The 16,735-nt window shown below is 37.9% G+C and overlaps 1 protein-coding gene across 1 annotated transcript in view; it reads right to left on the reverse strand.

The window, feature by feature from the left end:
* Positions 1-243: 243 nt before the first annotated feature.
* Positions 244-16,735, reverse strand: part of VAPA (VAMP associated protein A) — a 43,695-nt gene continuing 27,203 nt past the window's right edge. The window contains exons 2-6 of the mRNA XM_020793487.3: positions 16,057-16,209; positions 13,838-13,941; positions 11,276-11,356; positions 6,415-6,591; positions 244-2,722 (exon numbers count right to left, since the gene is read on the reverse strand). Of these exons, the coding sequence (XP_020649146.1) occupies positions 2,567-2,722; positions 6,415-6,591; positions 11,276-11,356; positions 13,838-13,941; positions 16,057-16,209 (671 nt within the window). The 3' untranslated portion in view covers positions 244-2,566. The remainder of the gene's footprint in view (positions 2,723-6,414; positions 6,592-11,275; positions 11,357-13,837; positions 13,942-16,056; positions 16,210-16,735) is intronic.

Below are 16,735 nucleotides of genomic sequence, written 5' to 3' on the forward strand. Positions count from 1 at the left end.
AACTGAAATTCACAATATTTTCCACAATAATTTGTTTGCGTAAATACTGTACCTACTAAAGCCATGTTACGGACTCTAAATATTAAGACATGTGTAACCCAGGCTGCAGCCACTAATAATACACAATATACATAAAACTTAACTTGGGGACAGGTCTTTCACAAATTTCAAAACACTAACTAGTAAAGAGAACAAACCTGCCTCATGTATATGTTCACAAGTAATCAGGCGAAGTTCCAACTGTTTCGGTATCAGACAATTTAATCCATATTACATAATTTCACTGAATACAGTTGATATAACCCAAAATCACTCCTGAGAGCAAAATAGTTTAGCATTACATTTTATATACAGTTATGAAAGGATTATTAGAAGTTAAAACTGCATCATATAAGCCAGAGCACCTCACCAAACATATACTGGTTATGACACCCAAACGCACCATGAGTTATTCAGTAATATTTATGCTTAAAGCATATGCCTTGTTAAACAGTCTAAACCAATCCTCATAAACTAATTCTCTATTTATGATAATCAGACTATAGACTTTGGAACTTCACTATCTTTGTAGCATGAGATCATGCCTGTATCAGAATTCTTTGTAACACAGCTTTTCAATTCAGTCAACTTTTTATGAGCTTGAGTTTTGCCTCCTATTTAACCCTAAAATGTGTAGCCATTACTGCAAGACTATATATATATACTACTTAAACAATAAATGTGTTTTTGAGGTTTTCCTCCTCATTACAGAAATATTAAAATGTATCCAGAAGTTACAGCCTGTACATTAGTCCCCTCCCCCTGTAATCTTCCAAAGATCAACTTCCTTTAAGGAATAAATGTTTTCTTCTGATGTACCATTCATGAACACCACAGTATAAAGAGTCTTCTTGGGTTTAAAACTGATGTGAGTACCAAATCTGAGCTTATTTTCTTGCAGTCACCGCAGTCAGAGAAATTTTGAATGCAGATACCGGAACACACACGGGAAAATGTCTGTATTTGCATGCTTTTAAGTGAAACATCAAGCAGTAGCTTGCTCATTGTCTTCTTTGCAAACTGTGAGATGTCTTATAAAAATTTAGCATAGAGAGCATTGGTGGTACCTGATGTAAGTACATCTTCCATTAAAAATACCACCAGAAATCAAAGGCAACCAAGGATGTATATTTTTGCTGGAATATTGTTCAGCTACACAAGATTTAACACACTTAGCTGCATCCTATCCAAGAATATACAAAATGCTGCTTACAGTTACATGTGTTTCAGAATGTCAGTTTTAAAATAATACCCTTTGATGGATAATGGTTTAAAAATAGCTCTGTTGTGCTTCCAAAATTATCTAAATAACATAAAGAGCAGAAATAAAACAAGCCACATGGTTAAGTGCAAAAAAGCAGTTCAGATCCAATAAAATAATTTTTCTAGAATACTGACAGTAGGCATCACTAATGAGCAACTGTGCCAAGACATTTGCAGGTCAAAGCTTTATTCTCTTCTCACAAAACTAAATGATCAAAATTTACTCAGCCAGTATCAACTTTGGAATATTTATATAAAAGAAATGTATGTAAATGTTACATAGAGCATTAGGTTTAAGGGACATTTGGACTAAATAAATCTGAACAAAAGAATAATGGGGGCTTCAGAAAAATAAGAGAAGTTCAGTGAAGCAACAGAAATACCAGCAAGCCAAAAAGTACTTTAAAAGACAATTTTAAAATATCTGCTTTATGTTTAGTCCCTGTCCCAAAACCAATCTTATATGACCCTTCATTTTGCTAAAATCCAGAAATCTCTGTTGCTGATTTAAACAACATAGAGAAGCCAGTTTCTTCATCACTGGCACCAGCCCAAGGTACAGCTAGTGAAATTAACAATGTTCTTCTGTGACAAGAAGCAGATTATGTATAAAACATGTTAGAAAACCTTTCTAAAAAGAACAATTCACAGAAACAAGCTATCCAGCAGGGAGTCTGTTAACAGTTTTATTATTTTGTATGTTAAATACCATGGGACAGGGCTGTAAGGATGACAAACTTTTTCAACAACCGCCTCACAAGGGATAAGAAATTCTGCATGATATAGCAAAGTAAGGTAAATTTACACACTAAGAGGAACCATTTCCCCACAGAATGCATCATCATATTTCTGAACAACCGGGAAGAGCATTCTGATAATCATTTTCCAAGAGGCCAAAGCAACAGATAAAATTTTAAAAGGATTATTAAAATAACATTTACAAGACTTTGAACAATTTTAACTCTTATTAAAACCACAGAAAGAAAGAACTATTCATTATTTATGAATTTCATAAAGGACTGAATGTGCAACTGACACCTGCTATTGATGAATTAATATACAATTTTGTCCAGCAGCCGAACAGTTTATCTTTTTACTGTGTTGTCTAACCGTGCAAGATCATTAGAGGCAAAGCCTGCATGATGCTGTACACAAATGGTCATTTAGGCCATACTACCAATGAAGTGGTAGGTAAATACATTTTTTTTCTGGCCAAGAAAAAAAAAGGAAGCTGCATTCTGCGTGCTTCTCTTTTTCTCCCTCTCTACAAGATAAATTTCCCTAAAAAGAATCCAATGAAAATGGCTGCAATTACAACAAGAAGTGAGGGAAGAGGATTGGAGCCATTATCCCGGAGGGCCAAGCCTGATGGTCCAGGTTTATCTGAGTGTGCCACTTTTCTCAGCCTCAAACCTTCATCCTGAAAATACATGGAAGAAATTCATCAATAAAAAAGTCATCAAAAGAGAGAATGTGAGATATAGTGAACTGGGGTATTTAAATGTTTTAAAGATTCTTGATGATATCATACAAATGCATTTCTATGTACACCACTTATCTGTAAATTCTGTCAAGACTTAATACAAAAATGAAGGCAAAAGTGTTGAAAGATACTAAACCAAAGCACAAAGAGGAAGAAAAAAAATCCCCCCATATGCAAAAATACTTTTTATAAAGACTCACTTCCAAAAACAAGAAACAAAAAGCTCAGCTCTTTAAAATGTTCAAACAGTCTTGGTCATTATTATGTTACCCGACTTAATTTAGGGATTCCAAATTATAGAGAGAATGAAATACATGACCTCCTAGAAACTAAGATTTCCACAGGTTTGTAGCATGTTCAGAAATGGAAAAAAGCCCATTTGTACTCTGCTTTGAATAAAGAATACCAAGGCAAGGTGCCCCTTCACCTTTTTCCTAAAAGCCTCTCCTGAATTTACATAATTTTCTTGGAAGAGAGTAGACTGAGGAACCAGGGTGCCTCTTTGAGGACCTGAAAATCAGGCAAAGTCTTTTTTTTCCTCACTGTTCTTCTAACTTGGTTCTGTAATGTTCAGCTTTCAAGGGTGTTATGACATAGGAGACAATTATGATAAGAGATAAAGGACAGAATCTTACAGACTCCAGTCTATGCTGATTCATTAGCCAGAGGAAAACCAGAACAACATTTTAAGAACACACAGTTTTTCATCTGTTTCAATAAGATCCTGATTCAACAGTCTGGACTGTAAACCACAGCCTCCCAGTTCCAATGTCATAAGGCATCACTTTACATCTTAGAAAAGGATGAGATGTTAGAGCGAACTGATGTTTGCCAGTTGTTGTTCAAAAGTTACTTCATAAAACTTCATTATGTAAACGATAACTTGGACTTCAATAGCTCAAACAGAATGAACTTTACACACGTAACCTCCTCATCTTTGCTACTTTCCTAGATACCTCAAAAGCTCATTCTCAGACTTAACGGATACTGTTGTAGACTGAGTGATTGAGTGAGAGCAGAAGTAATCACCCAAAATCTAATGGAAGCAAACTGTGTAAATAGAGCCCTAAATATACCATAATTTGGCAGTTCAAGTAGTAGAACCATAAAATTAAAGCAGACTGCAAAAAGTGATGGCACATGGAAGCAGACATTAAAGGTGAGCTCATAATGAGAAAGCAAATCTCGTAGGAAAAGACAATAATGCTAGGAAAAGTTGAAGGCAGCAGGAAAAGAGGAGGACCAAATATGAGATGGAGTGACTCCATAAATTGACACACAGTCTTGAGTTTGTAAATTACTGCTGTTGAGGGCAGAACACTTTGGAGATCTCTCATTCATAGGGTTACCATAAATCAAGATCAACTTGGTGGCACATAATAACAACATAGGTGTCTTGACTAATAAATACCTTGGTAGTAGTTCAAAGAATGTTGACAAAATTAAATGACTTTCTAAATTTCTTTTAAAAATAAGCAATTTTTGAAATCTCTTTTCAAAAAACAGAGAGTGTAAAATATGTATTTGGCAGTACCAGATCAAAAATTAAATTCTTGAGAAATACATTTATCTGAAATACATTTATCTGGTATTACGTGGATTTTCTGAACAGAAAGGCCAGTTTGGAAGTTCAATTAAGCTTAGATCAATGTATCTCATATTACTTTACAGTGGTGCCTTGCTTAGCGATCGCTCCGTTGAGCGATGAAATCGCTTAGCGATGGGGTTTTGGCCATCGCCAGAGCGATCGCTTAGCGATGGCCCCTATGGGGAAAATTTGCGATGTTCACGGGGAAGCGATCACTGCAAAGCTCCCATTTTCAGCCAGCTGATCGGCGGTTTCAAAATGGCCGCCGGAAAACAAAATGGCCGCCCGCTGTGTTGCCTCGCTTTAGAGGCACTGAAAATGGCCACCGCAATGGAGGATCATCGCATAAGGTTAGTTTTAAAGCCCATACAAACGCATTAAACAAGTTTTAATGCATTTCTATGGGCTTTTAAAAATCGCTTAGCGACATTTTTTCTGGAACAGATTAACGTCGCTAAGTGAGGCACCACTGTACTTGGATTTACTGTAACGTGTTCAATGGGGGGCTACTTTTGAAAATGGTTTGGAAACTTCAGCTGGCTTGAAATGCTGCCATCAAGCTGATAACCGGGGTCAGTTACAGGAAGCATATAACTGCTATGTTACCCAAGATTTTCACTAGCTGCCAATCTCTTTCAGAAGCCAATTCAAAGTGCTGATTATGACATATAAAAGCCCTATACGGCTTAGGCCCAGGCTATCTGAAGGACTGTACAGAGGTGCCTCGCTTAAAGAGCGCACCGTATAACGATTAAATCGCATAGCGATCCGTTTTTTCGGATCGCTAATGCGATCGCACAACGTTGTTCCCATAGGGAAAAATTCGCTTTGCGAAGACCGGTAAGCGTTTCGCTTACCGATCTTCGCAAAACGACCCCCGCTGATCAGCTGTTCGGCGGCCAAAATGGCCGCGCGCAGCGTTTTCGCGCCCTCGTTAAGCGAGGCGAGGGCGCGAAAATGGCTGCCGGCCATTACGAAGCTTCGTTGAACGGTGAGTATTTGGCCCATGGTTTAATGCGTTCTAATGGGCTTTTCTGTACCGTTTAACGATGCTTCAGCATAGTGAAGGTTAATCCGGAACGGATTAACCTCGCTATGCGAGGCACCACTGTATCTCCCATACCAGCCTTCTTGGCTCCTAAGATCCTCATGAGAGGCCCTTCTCAGTGTCACGGCCTTCACAGAGGGCCTCCTCCCTGGCTGCTCTCAGGTGTGCCCTACTTTGGAAGGCAAGGTTGGTCCCTTTCCTCTTGTCCTTCCAGCAACAGATCAAGATGTTTCTTTTTAACAGGCTTTTAAACTACACTGAGCATTTAAGATTGACTCTTCTGTAAATCTGCACATAGTATTTTTAATTGTGCTTTTAAAGAATTTAAACATGTTTTAGATAATTATTTTATACTAGTCTATGTTTTATTTTTTAAAATTGAATAATGTATTTTCCTTTTTAATTTACTTGTATTTTACTTACTGTGAGCTACCTGGAGTCCTTCTATAGGAGCTTCGTGGCGCAGTGGTTAAACTGCCGTACTGCAGTCAAAACTGTGCTCACGACCCGGTTTTCAATTCCAGGTAGCCAGCTCAAGGTTAACTCAGCCTTCTATCCTTCCGAGGTCGGCAAAATGAGTACCCAGCTCTCTGGGGGGGGGGGGGATGTGTAGCCTTCATAACTAACTTGTAAACTGCCCAGAGAGTGCTTGCAGTGCTATGGGGCGACATATAAGCGGTATATAAGCAGCACGCTTTGCTATGGGAAACAGGTGGCACAAAAATTATTCTCTCTCTCTCCTCTGTCAAATGTGTTTAAAAACAATTTTACCTTCCTGATAAAGAAAAATCTGTCAAGTTAAATATGTTCTAACCAGGAAAACTGTAATGGTTTTGAGAAATCCAGCTGTTCATTATTCTCAGAAAAAAGAAAATGAGACTGAATGTGCAACAAGGACTCTAGAACTACTATGGTTTAAGAAATTTAACAAACTATTCTGCCCAGTCCAATTTTACTGTTTAAGAGCAAGTATCCCAGCTTCATGAAACTTACTCTCAGGTGTCTGTTTTCCTCTGATAGTTTCACCACATCCGCCTGAAGTCTTTTGCATTCTTCGACTAGCTTCCTTGTTTCAGTGTCATTGAGCGAAACACTATGTGGCTTTGGCACTGGACCATCTTGTTTAGCTGTGTTGAGCACTGGAGCAGATTTACTCGCATCTATGTCATTCTGCAAAAATTTAAAATACTGTTTGAAAAATACAACTCTTTAATCAACATTCGTATTAAAAATTAAATATTTTATTTTCCAAGGTAACAAAACTCAGGGGGGAATAAGTATTGTTAAAAGTAGAAAGTTAGCAAACACATGTTGGAAGTCTTCAAAGAGCCAAACAGCTAAAGAAGTGGGGGGGAGGAAATACAACATTTTTTACCTTTTCTCCAGCTCATTCTAAAATTACATTTTCTACAGATATAACAATTTTAAACACGAAAGAAAGATTGCCATAATCTTGGCATTTCTGCCTATGTACTTGAGAAAACAGAAATGTCTCTCAGTTTACATACTATTCTTTTCTGATCATGCTGGCCAACTTTGCTATCTTTAATCCTAGTCAAGACGTAATGCTAAACTATGGTTAACTTTGAAGAGAGGAAGCAATTACTTCCTTGTATTGCAAGACAAAACACCATCCATGCAGGTCTTTGGATCATTGGTTTACTCACAAATAAGATTTACCCAGTATACTCAAGTGTAAAGAGGCAACAGCAACAGCAGCAGAGGACTGCTGTTTGGCAGTTTCTTTACTGGCCCTACAAGTATTCCATGGTTTGGCACCCCGCCCCCTCCAGCAGGCAACCATTCAGAGGTAGTACCCAGAGGAGGCAGGGCAGGGAAGCTGAGCGACCAGTAAACAAACTGCCAAAAACTGGCAGTTCATGCCCATCTCTATTCATGTTTATCAGCACATCCTGGTGCATAATCAATTTCCTCTTGAACAAGTGCATACATTTTTCTATTTCTTCTTCAGCATCTGCAGAAGGAGCACAGACATGAACCACGGCTATACACTTTCATGAAATCTGGCTGGTCAGACTGCTTTGCTTTGTCTCACTTTAGAACTGCACTGTTGCTTGAGTTTATCATTCCCATAATAAAACTTTGCAATAATTTGATTTGTAATTATCCTATTTTCTTCTCTTGATTTGTAATTATCCTATTCCAGTCCACTTACTTCACCTACCCAAATTACTACATTTATATTTTATTTCTTGTTTTACAATTTCAAGCATAGTTTGATTCATTTCTCACATTCCATATTACCACTATGTACATTCTGCACTGTGCAGCTTTGGACTTTCCTTTGGCACCGGCACACATCAATAACTAGCTAATTCAATTGCTTGATTAGCAAGTATTTTCATAGTTATCCTTTACTTTTCCCTAATAGATGACTGAATGCCTTCCAACCTAGGAGTGTCATATTCCACCACAACCTTTTGCTTTCCTTTGAATTATCTCGTCGTAGGACTTTCAAGGTATAAATATTCAGAAATGACCTATCATTGCCTTATCCTAGACAATGTGTTGTCTATAGAAGCCTTTCTACTAGTGTCATCTTCTGCTACTGCTGCTCACTGTAGCTGCCCTTCAAAGAACGATCAATTCTCCTCTTCTGATAAAACTATTAATTCTTTCAGGTAATGGAAGCATTTTAATCTGATGCATTGGCACTGACCATTCTGTATTAGGTTACCCCAGACTTATAACAAAGTTTAGTCTCAGGATAGCATTGCTCTTATCTTCCTTGACACATCCAAACTAATCCACTATGTTAAGGTGTGCACTGAAGAGGGGAGAAATTTATGTTTAAACATGCTTTTCAAAAGCCAGGATAGGAGGCTAAGTTCAAAAACAGTTTATATCCTGGTCTGGTCTAAAACTGCTACAACATAATTTCCTGTTCAATACTAAAGTTCAATTAAGAAGGCCTAGTTTGCCTTCAATATGTCACAAGAAATGGAAAGGCTGTTTGCATACCAATGAGGCCTGTTCTTGTATCAACTTCTTAACCTAAGCCTTTATTATCCAATCCAATGATATCCTGGCAACTCTTCTAAATGTCAGAGGGATCTGATCCATGAAAAACATTGCAGTGAGAACTGTTTATTAATATATATTATGAATAACAAAATAATTAATCCTTTTGATAAGTTCCGGAATTTATGTGTGAATCTGATTTTAGCTGCCTTACTCTGTAATCTGATTTTATATTTCTTTTTTCCCCAATAACAAAGGCTGAAATTTAGTAATGTAAAGTTACTCCATATTAAATTTAAGACTCCCTCTCCCACACCACCCTGCTGTATCCAAAGATTTCTCCAGGACCAAAGGGAGCCTAAGAATCTTGGGGGGGGGGGGGGATGGGTTGTAGATGACTAATGATCCATATAGATGACTTCAGTTGTGAGCTGAAGGTGACAACCAATGGTATTCAGTCATTTTTCTGTATCTGCCCTGTAGTAAGCTGATTCTGGATACGTAAGTCTTGGCCTGTTCTTTAAACATCTAGTGTTCAAGACACTACCATGTTTATGCCTTTTTTTAAAATTTTGTTTGGATATGCTTGCACAGACTAACATGGCTATATGTTTGAAAACTTCCTGGGAAAATGGTAATTGTATCTATTTAATAAAAGAGCTATATTATTTTCTACATGCACCATATTTTATGGGAACTGGATACTCTGACACTTATTTTGGTGTACACTTTACATGCAAAGATAAGTCTTGCCTGAATCCCATCAGGGTTGGCTGGATGGGTGTATTTTTAGGTGAAAAAAAACTTAAACAGATCAAATGGATGCTCTAGGCAGAGCCAGAAGTGTGTACGAATGCCTCCCGTACTTCCTGGACTCTGTAGTTGTTGGAGAAGGAAAAGACAGAGTTCAGGTCTGTTATGAAAGGGGCACTGTCCTTATTTTCAAGTTATAGAACAAAAAGCAAATAACTGTCTACCTTAAATAATTAAAGGTAAGCAATAATAACACAACATGGTGATAAAAATGGGACAGAACTCCCAGCCCAATTCACCATGGTGAATATCATTTTTGATACCTTAATATTCTCTTTCACACCACTGCTTCCTGAAACAGGAAAGTGAACACAGAGTACTCTAGGCTCACAAATAAATAGAAATTAGTTAAGTCTAACAAATCCAACTCATTTCAACAGGTATACTCCAAGAGCAACTACTATTAAGTTTATGCCATAGTTTTTATCTTTTCCCAAGTCCTCTAAAGCTGCATGTATTTGACACCACTACAGAAACCATGACAAACTTTTCCTCAAGCGTACTCTCTGTGAACCTCCAAAGAGAATTCTGGCCCACACATAATGTAGTCTAGTATTCTGGTCACAATAATGAATTCTGGTCACAATAATGACCACAAGAACTATTTATCATGAGGCTAGACAACTGAGAGAAAAGGAAGACACAGAATCCCCAAGAACAATGTGCTGTAGAGACAAGAAGACAAGGATCTAAGAAGCACAGACAAAGGCTACAATGTGATGGAAATGCAACTGCCAATCCTGGAAGTCACTGGTATTTTCCAAAACTACTGCACATTTAAAATTAGAAGCCAGTTCAAAACAATATTTATATTCCTGGAATCTTAGAGTTTCAGGGGATTTAGCAAGTCCTTCATTAAACATTAAGAAGCTGTCCTGCCTCTTGGACTAGCACTTCCCAAAGATTTCAATATTCTCAGGAGCTACACTGATAATTCTTAACTGAAACGTCATAATCAAAGTCACATGTAACTCAAATGCAAGCAACCCCTTTTAATTTATATAACCAACTTATTTCAGTACTGTTCAAATACTCGCACACCTACTAAACACAATTAAGTGTGGCAGGATTGCCTTTAATCCAACACTGATGAAATTGTATGATTGCCATGCACTTTCATATTCAGAACAGTCACTGTTCCCAAAGACTGCATGTGACTCAAGAATTATTCAATGCTATCCAATCTCAAATGAGAAATATCTCTCTGTGCCTCTCTGAAACACAGCCCTATGTCTGTTAAAATGGACTGTCTTGCACTCAATTTACAAGCAATATGACTTCGAAGCTCCAAGACTACTCTTCATAGGCATCCTTCAGTCTTGAGAGACTATGGTAACGTGCTTTGTATGGAGGACTTGGAACCGTGTCTAGTGTTTTGAAAAGGGTACTTTTAAATTTGACAAAATTAGCTAGGGACATGCAGGCCCAACAGATGCCACATTTCAATCCAGAAGTAGTTTGGTGAAGCAGTTACAAACACTGAGTGTTTATGGGCTAGAAGAAATGTCATAAAGTGTTGGGGTTCAAGACAATACTTTTGTCTAAAATATTTAGATTAAAAATTGAGGGTAGTCTTATACATGGAAGGTGTAAGAAAGTGGAGGGGGAAAGCAGGAATCATCAAAGCGCTTTGATTCTTGCTTTCCCCCTCCACTTTCTTGTGAGGAAAGTGCTTTCTCTCTCCACTTTCTTGCGAAGAAAGAAATTTTGAGTAAGAAAAGTGGGGGGGGGATCTTATACATGGGGTTGTCTTATACACTGAAAAATACGGTAGTTACACTGATGTATATCTGCACTGAGCAGGGAATTGGACTTGATGGCCTTGTAGGCCCCTTCTAACTTCACTTTTCTATGATTCTATGATGCCAAACTTTCTTTCTTTTTCTTTCTTTCTTTCTTTATTATATTTTTACCCCACCTTTCCCCTCAAAAGGACCCAGTACATGATATCTTAAAATACAAACCAAAAAGGAAGAAACAAATTTATTTTTATAATGCAAATTAAAAATGAAGAAACAGACTTGGCAAATAAAGTCACAAGCAATTTTTTTTTACTTACCAGCTTATCATTTTCATTAGGCATTTCAAATACACATCTCAATTTGGAGTCCATTAAATCTTCAGGTTTTGCATCTTTCCACTATGGCAACAATGAAATCACATTAAAATATAACTACCTTACTCAAAATAGTTGTAAGAATTTTTCATAACATGCAAACTTTGCTTAGTACACAGACATTAATAACATGATACAGTAGGATCAGGAAGTAAGAAACCTAGACGTGACTCCTTCAGACATGCACCTCACTGTAAGATTTCAGGAATCTTACTGGCCTGGTTTGGATACAAATATTTCAATGTATTAAGGCAAGACACACTAGTCTTGTGTCTACATGCATTGCTCTCTCTGTTTCCTTCTCATTACATCACAAATTGAAGCACCGTGGCTACCTGGATGATTAAACCAGGAAAGCCACAACTGTGACATTTTTAAAAAATATGCCTCTCTTCTTCCATTCTCTAGCCACTCCATTCCCACTCTCAGTCAGTTCATCCTCCCCCTGCCAATATCCTATGTCTGTTGGGTGTTTATGACACTGCTTTTGTGGGTTTCCTTACATGCTAGTGTTTCTTGTCAAATTTTGAAAGCATTCTATAAGCCTTGGGTCTGGCAATATCTCCTCTTTATGTTGTTTTCACTATACTTCCATAGACAAAAGAAAATTTAAACCAATGATAACTGACCCATTATAAGAGAAGATATGCCCCACCAGATGAGTTAAGGGTAAACATTTAAGATCCCCCTTCAACCTGGCACACTGCCTTTAGTAGGAGTAGCTGGGAGGGATCTTTCTGGCCTGAGCTGCTCCTTCTCTACCTCTGAATTCAAAGAGAGTTCCGCCTCTCTGCTCAGTGTTTTCCCCTCTATTTAGTCTGCTGAGATCTGTTGCTGAAAGCAGTCAAGTTTGCCAGTTTGCTGTTTGTTCACAACTGTAAGAAAGAAAATGTTTTTTATTCTTTCTACTGTACTACTAATGTCTCAGAGTGAGTTACTGAGATTATAAGTACCAGTTAATGAGAGAGAAAAAGAAGTGGACAATTCTGAGGAACTTGAAGCTATTCCACTCTGTAAATCCCTGCACACCTGTAGCAGAACTTGAGGAATTTAGCCAAAAATTCAAAATTCTGAAACAGATTATGGGTCCTGAGACCAGAGAAACAGAGAGGTAGTTAACAAGTATTTTCGAGTTTTATGTTTGTTGTTTTCCAAAGTCTTTGTGATTCCCCCTCATCCATAACAAAAAGCACCTCATAATGGTCTGAAGAGAAAGAGTTGCTGTTTCTTTTCTGAGATTGCTAACCAAAGTTGGTCAGAAAGAGGAAAAGAGGAAAAATGGATTTTGATTACAGCTAGTCTTTTTAAAAAAACTTCCAGAGTTAACATGTCTAAATTTCTCAATGGAAAGAGAGGCTGCAATTTAACTTCAGAGCTTTAAAAGTGCATGGCTGTTTACAAAGACAAAGAGCAACAGAAGCAAAGGCCAAGGTTAAGTGAGAAGATGAGGATTCTTATAACAAAAGCAGTAATTTCAAAAAAGCCTCTCAGACAAACACACACATACACATGTATTTGTGACTGTGAAATTACCAAAGAGATCCTTTTCATACATACTATTGCCAAACGAGGTGGCACCCATTCTATATTTCTGCATCTGTTTTTTCCTGTGTGTATGTCACGCTTTACATTTATCCCTGTCAAACTTTGCTTTATTTGTTGTGGTTCAAATCTCGTCTGTCAAGGTCATGTTTTGTCTCCCGAAATATTAGCTGCTTTTCCAAGTTTTGTGTGATCTGAAAATCTGATCAGCAACCTTTTCACTCTTTCATCCAAATTATTTATAAATATGTTGAACATCACAAGGTCCAGTGAAACATCTGGCACCACACCTGCCATTTCTTTCCAGGATGACAGGGAACCACAAGTTAGTATTCTTTTAGTAGTAACAATGAATTAGTTACAAACTCACCTGACAATAGTATCAACTAGCCCACATTTTAACAGCTTGGACAAAAGAATACCATTTTATTTTCTTCCTGGACATTTTTCAGAAAAGTGCCATTACCAAAAATGTTAATAAGAACAGAATGCATCTATTCCAGAAAACAGTACTTCTCAAAAGATCCTGCCTGAGACAATGGTGTCAGTACTCTATACAAAAGCTTACAAGGCTACTTTTCCTTCACTGTTAAAAAAAAAACTATAATATTACACTTTTTAAAAATGTGAATTATGTAGTTTTCCCCTTAGATTGAACTATATTCGTCACTAGGCCAGGTTTATGGCAATAATTTGCAGTAAGCCATGGTACAGTAACTACTGATTGTCACAAAGGTACTACTTATTCACTGAAGGAAAGAAAATGAGCCAAATTCCCCTATATAGTTTTTAAATGAAATATACATTTACACCACACTTATGCTAGCACAGCAGAAATCAGGCATACTCTAAGAAGTGTGAAACATCCTAAAATAAGCTTAGGCAATCTTGTTAAAAAAACTATAGGAGGGCTAACCTTATTAGCCTGCTAAAAACTGTAATCTAAGGCCCTCATTTACTTACCACAGCTTCCATATCCGTAATGTTTGGTGGGGCAAAGATTGTCTGTACCATAAATTTGTGTTTACTCTTCTCATTTGGATCATAGTCAAAAGGCTGTAACATGACTGCACAAAGAAAATAAGAATAATACAAAGGTATGTGATTGTTGAAACATTTGAAACTCAGAATTAAAAAAGATTGACTGGGATAGTAAGGAGCACAGTTTTAGCAATAGATAAGATAACTGGACCGGGATCTCACTTGAAATGAATTCTACCTTTTATTATAAATGTGCTCTTTTTAAGAAGCTGTTACACCCCCAATACTGTGAATATATTTTACAAATTATTTCCAATATTTTATTTTTGCCTAACAACTTGAGCTCTGTAATTTAATGTCAGTAGTTACTTAAGCCACTGTAAATCAAAACATAAAAACCTGAAAAACATAGATATAATCTGCTACAAGGCTATTTAATCATTCTTATTCCATGGGATGCTTACAGGGAGAAAAGAGGTACCCGGTCCTATACATGAGAGAGCAAATAAGGGCAGATACACTATTATTCAAATAGGAAGGATATAATTAACAATCACCAGAAAGAGGATTAATAGAACTCCTCTTGCTTGTTGTTGGTTTTTAGGGCTGTTTGGCTGAAAAACCTAAAGCCCGAAAAACCTACAACAACCATCGGATTCTGGCTGTGAAAGCCTTCCAGGGAACTCCTCTTCCTCAAGTGTTTGCAACATACAATTTGGATGCAAGGGGGCACTCCGTAGATATGAGCAAGGGGTCTAGTGACCAATTTTTGGCCTCTTGGATCTGCCATGGCTACCTTTCCCTTAACATCGGCTAGCATTAAAATTCAAGGAATTATTAAACTACACTACAAAGGCCAACAGACCATCTATGGTAGTCCTTTCTAAATATCGTGGTGCCTCGCATTACGATGTTAATTCGTTCCAGCGAAATCGCTGTAGAACGAAAACATCGTAAAGCGAAATTAAAAAGCCCATAGAAACGCATTAAAACCTCTTTAATGAGTTCCAATGGGCTTAAAACTCACCGCCCAGCGAAGATCCTCCATAGGGCGGCCATTTTCGCTGCCTGTCTTGCAAGGAATCTGTCCCTAAACACAGCGGGGAGCCATTTTATTTACCTGGTGGCCATTTTGAACCCGCCGATCAGCTGTTGGAAAATTGTCGTTTTGCAAAGAATCGGTTCCCGAAGCAGGGAACCGATCATCGCAAAGCGAAATTCCCCCATAGGAAACATCGTTTTGCGATCACAAAAAGTTCATCGTAATGCGATTTTGTTGTTAAACGAAGCAATCATAATGCGAGGCACCACTGTATTCAAAATTATATCATAGAACTTTGGGATGCGGCTGTCAACAAATTCAAACAGAGGTCTGACTCTTTTGTTAAGGGTCCTGCCTTAACCTCTCACAGCTGAACCATTATACCATTTCCACACATTTATGATCACTTACAACTTAGAATACGCATGCTTTTCCTTTGTAGATACAACAAAATCAACAGGAATAAGTTGTGACTAATAAATAGACTACACTAATTTCAATCATCTATTCCAGTGGTTCCCAAACTGTGTGTTTGGGCGCTGCCAAACCCAACCAGCAGCATTGCAAAAGCTACAGAAATACTTCTCAGACCGGGCTTATTCCCTCCCTTCTCCTCCTTCACCCAAAGCATCATATTGGGGGAGCTGTAGCCTGTGGCCAGTAAGCCATGGGAGCCATGAGCTGAAAATGTTTGGGAACCACTGGCCTATTCCAACCCCCCCTCCCCCAATTCTGGATTTAATTAAACCTTTTTGTCTGGAAAAAAAGGTATCAACTTGGAAGGGTTTCTGTTCTTGTAGGAAAAACAATGGTGGTGCTATTTCCAACAGAGCAAATCTCACAAGGTAAAGGCATGGGAGAAATTCTATGGCAGATCCAGGACAAATCTACATGACTGCCAGTATACTGCAGTTCATTTGGAACTTAAAATTGTTCATTTAATGCCATCATGAAGCAGAACGTGCACAGTAGGCCACAAATATCAGATATATTTTTAAATGTTGAAAAAAAAATTCACACTTTGAATAACAGCCTGTTGATAAAGTAAACTGAAGCAAGACAAAACTATCATTTAATTATGAACTTCCTCCTAAAAGTCTTGTAGCTTCTGGAGCAAGCTTCTGGAAGAGCCCAGTATTAAGATATTTAATAATTTTACCTGATACAGTTACAGATGATCCTGGATCAATAATTCCACTATTTGGCCTCACACAGTACCGGCGAGGTGCTGTAGTCTTCACTTTAAAACATACTTTTCTGTCTGATGGATTTCGTAGTTTAAGATTTGTAGTGACTACATCTGTGAAAGGACCTGAAAGTGTTCAAGATGTATTTTTAGAAATCAGTTTGTTATTTTGTGTATAAACTTTAAAAATCATTCAACAAGCAAACTAATAGTTGGCAACAAAACACCTGGAAAATATTTTTAGAGAGTGTGGGTGCAGCAAAGAGTTGGCAGTGTAAACAGACTGCTGTATATCACTGGTTCTTAACCTTGGGTTACTCAGGAGTTTTGGACTGCAACTCCCAGAAGCCTTCACCATCAGCTGTCCTGACTGGGATTTCTGGGAGTTGCAGTTCAAAAGCATCCGAGTAACAAAGATTAAGAACCACTGGCTAAGGTTACTTCTTCGGAAGGGCTTAATTGCATTTCAAATTCAAATCAATCAAACCTTTTTTTCCTGAAGGGGTGTGTGGGTGGGTGGGTGGGTGGTCCGGGGGGGGGACTGTCGGCATGTGACTGGAATCTCTTTTCCTTTATATTCAGTTTTCAAACGTTCATTTTAGAGAGGAGGCTTGTGTTTCTCAGAATTTGGTGGGTGCTGGATCCATCATTC

This window comes from Pogona vitticeps, chromosome 4 (assembly GCF_051106095.1).
Source record: "Pogona vitticeps strain Pit_001003342236 chromosome 4, PviZW2.1, whole genome shotgun sequence".
NCBI lineage: Eukaryota > Metazoa > Chordata > Lepidosauria > Squamata > Agamidae > Pogona > Pogona vitticeps.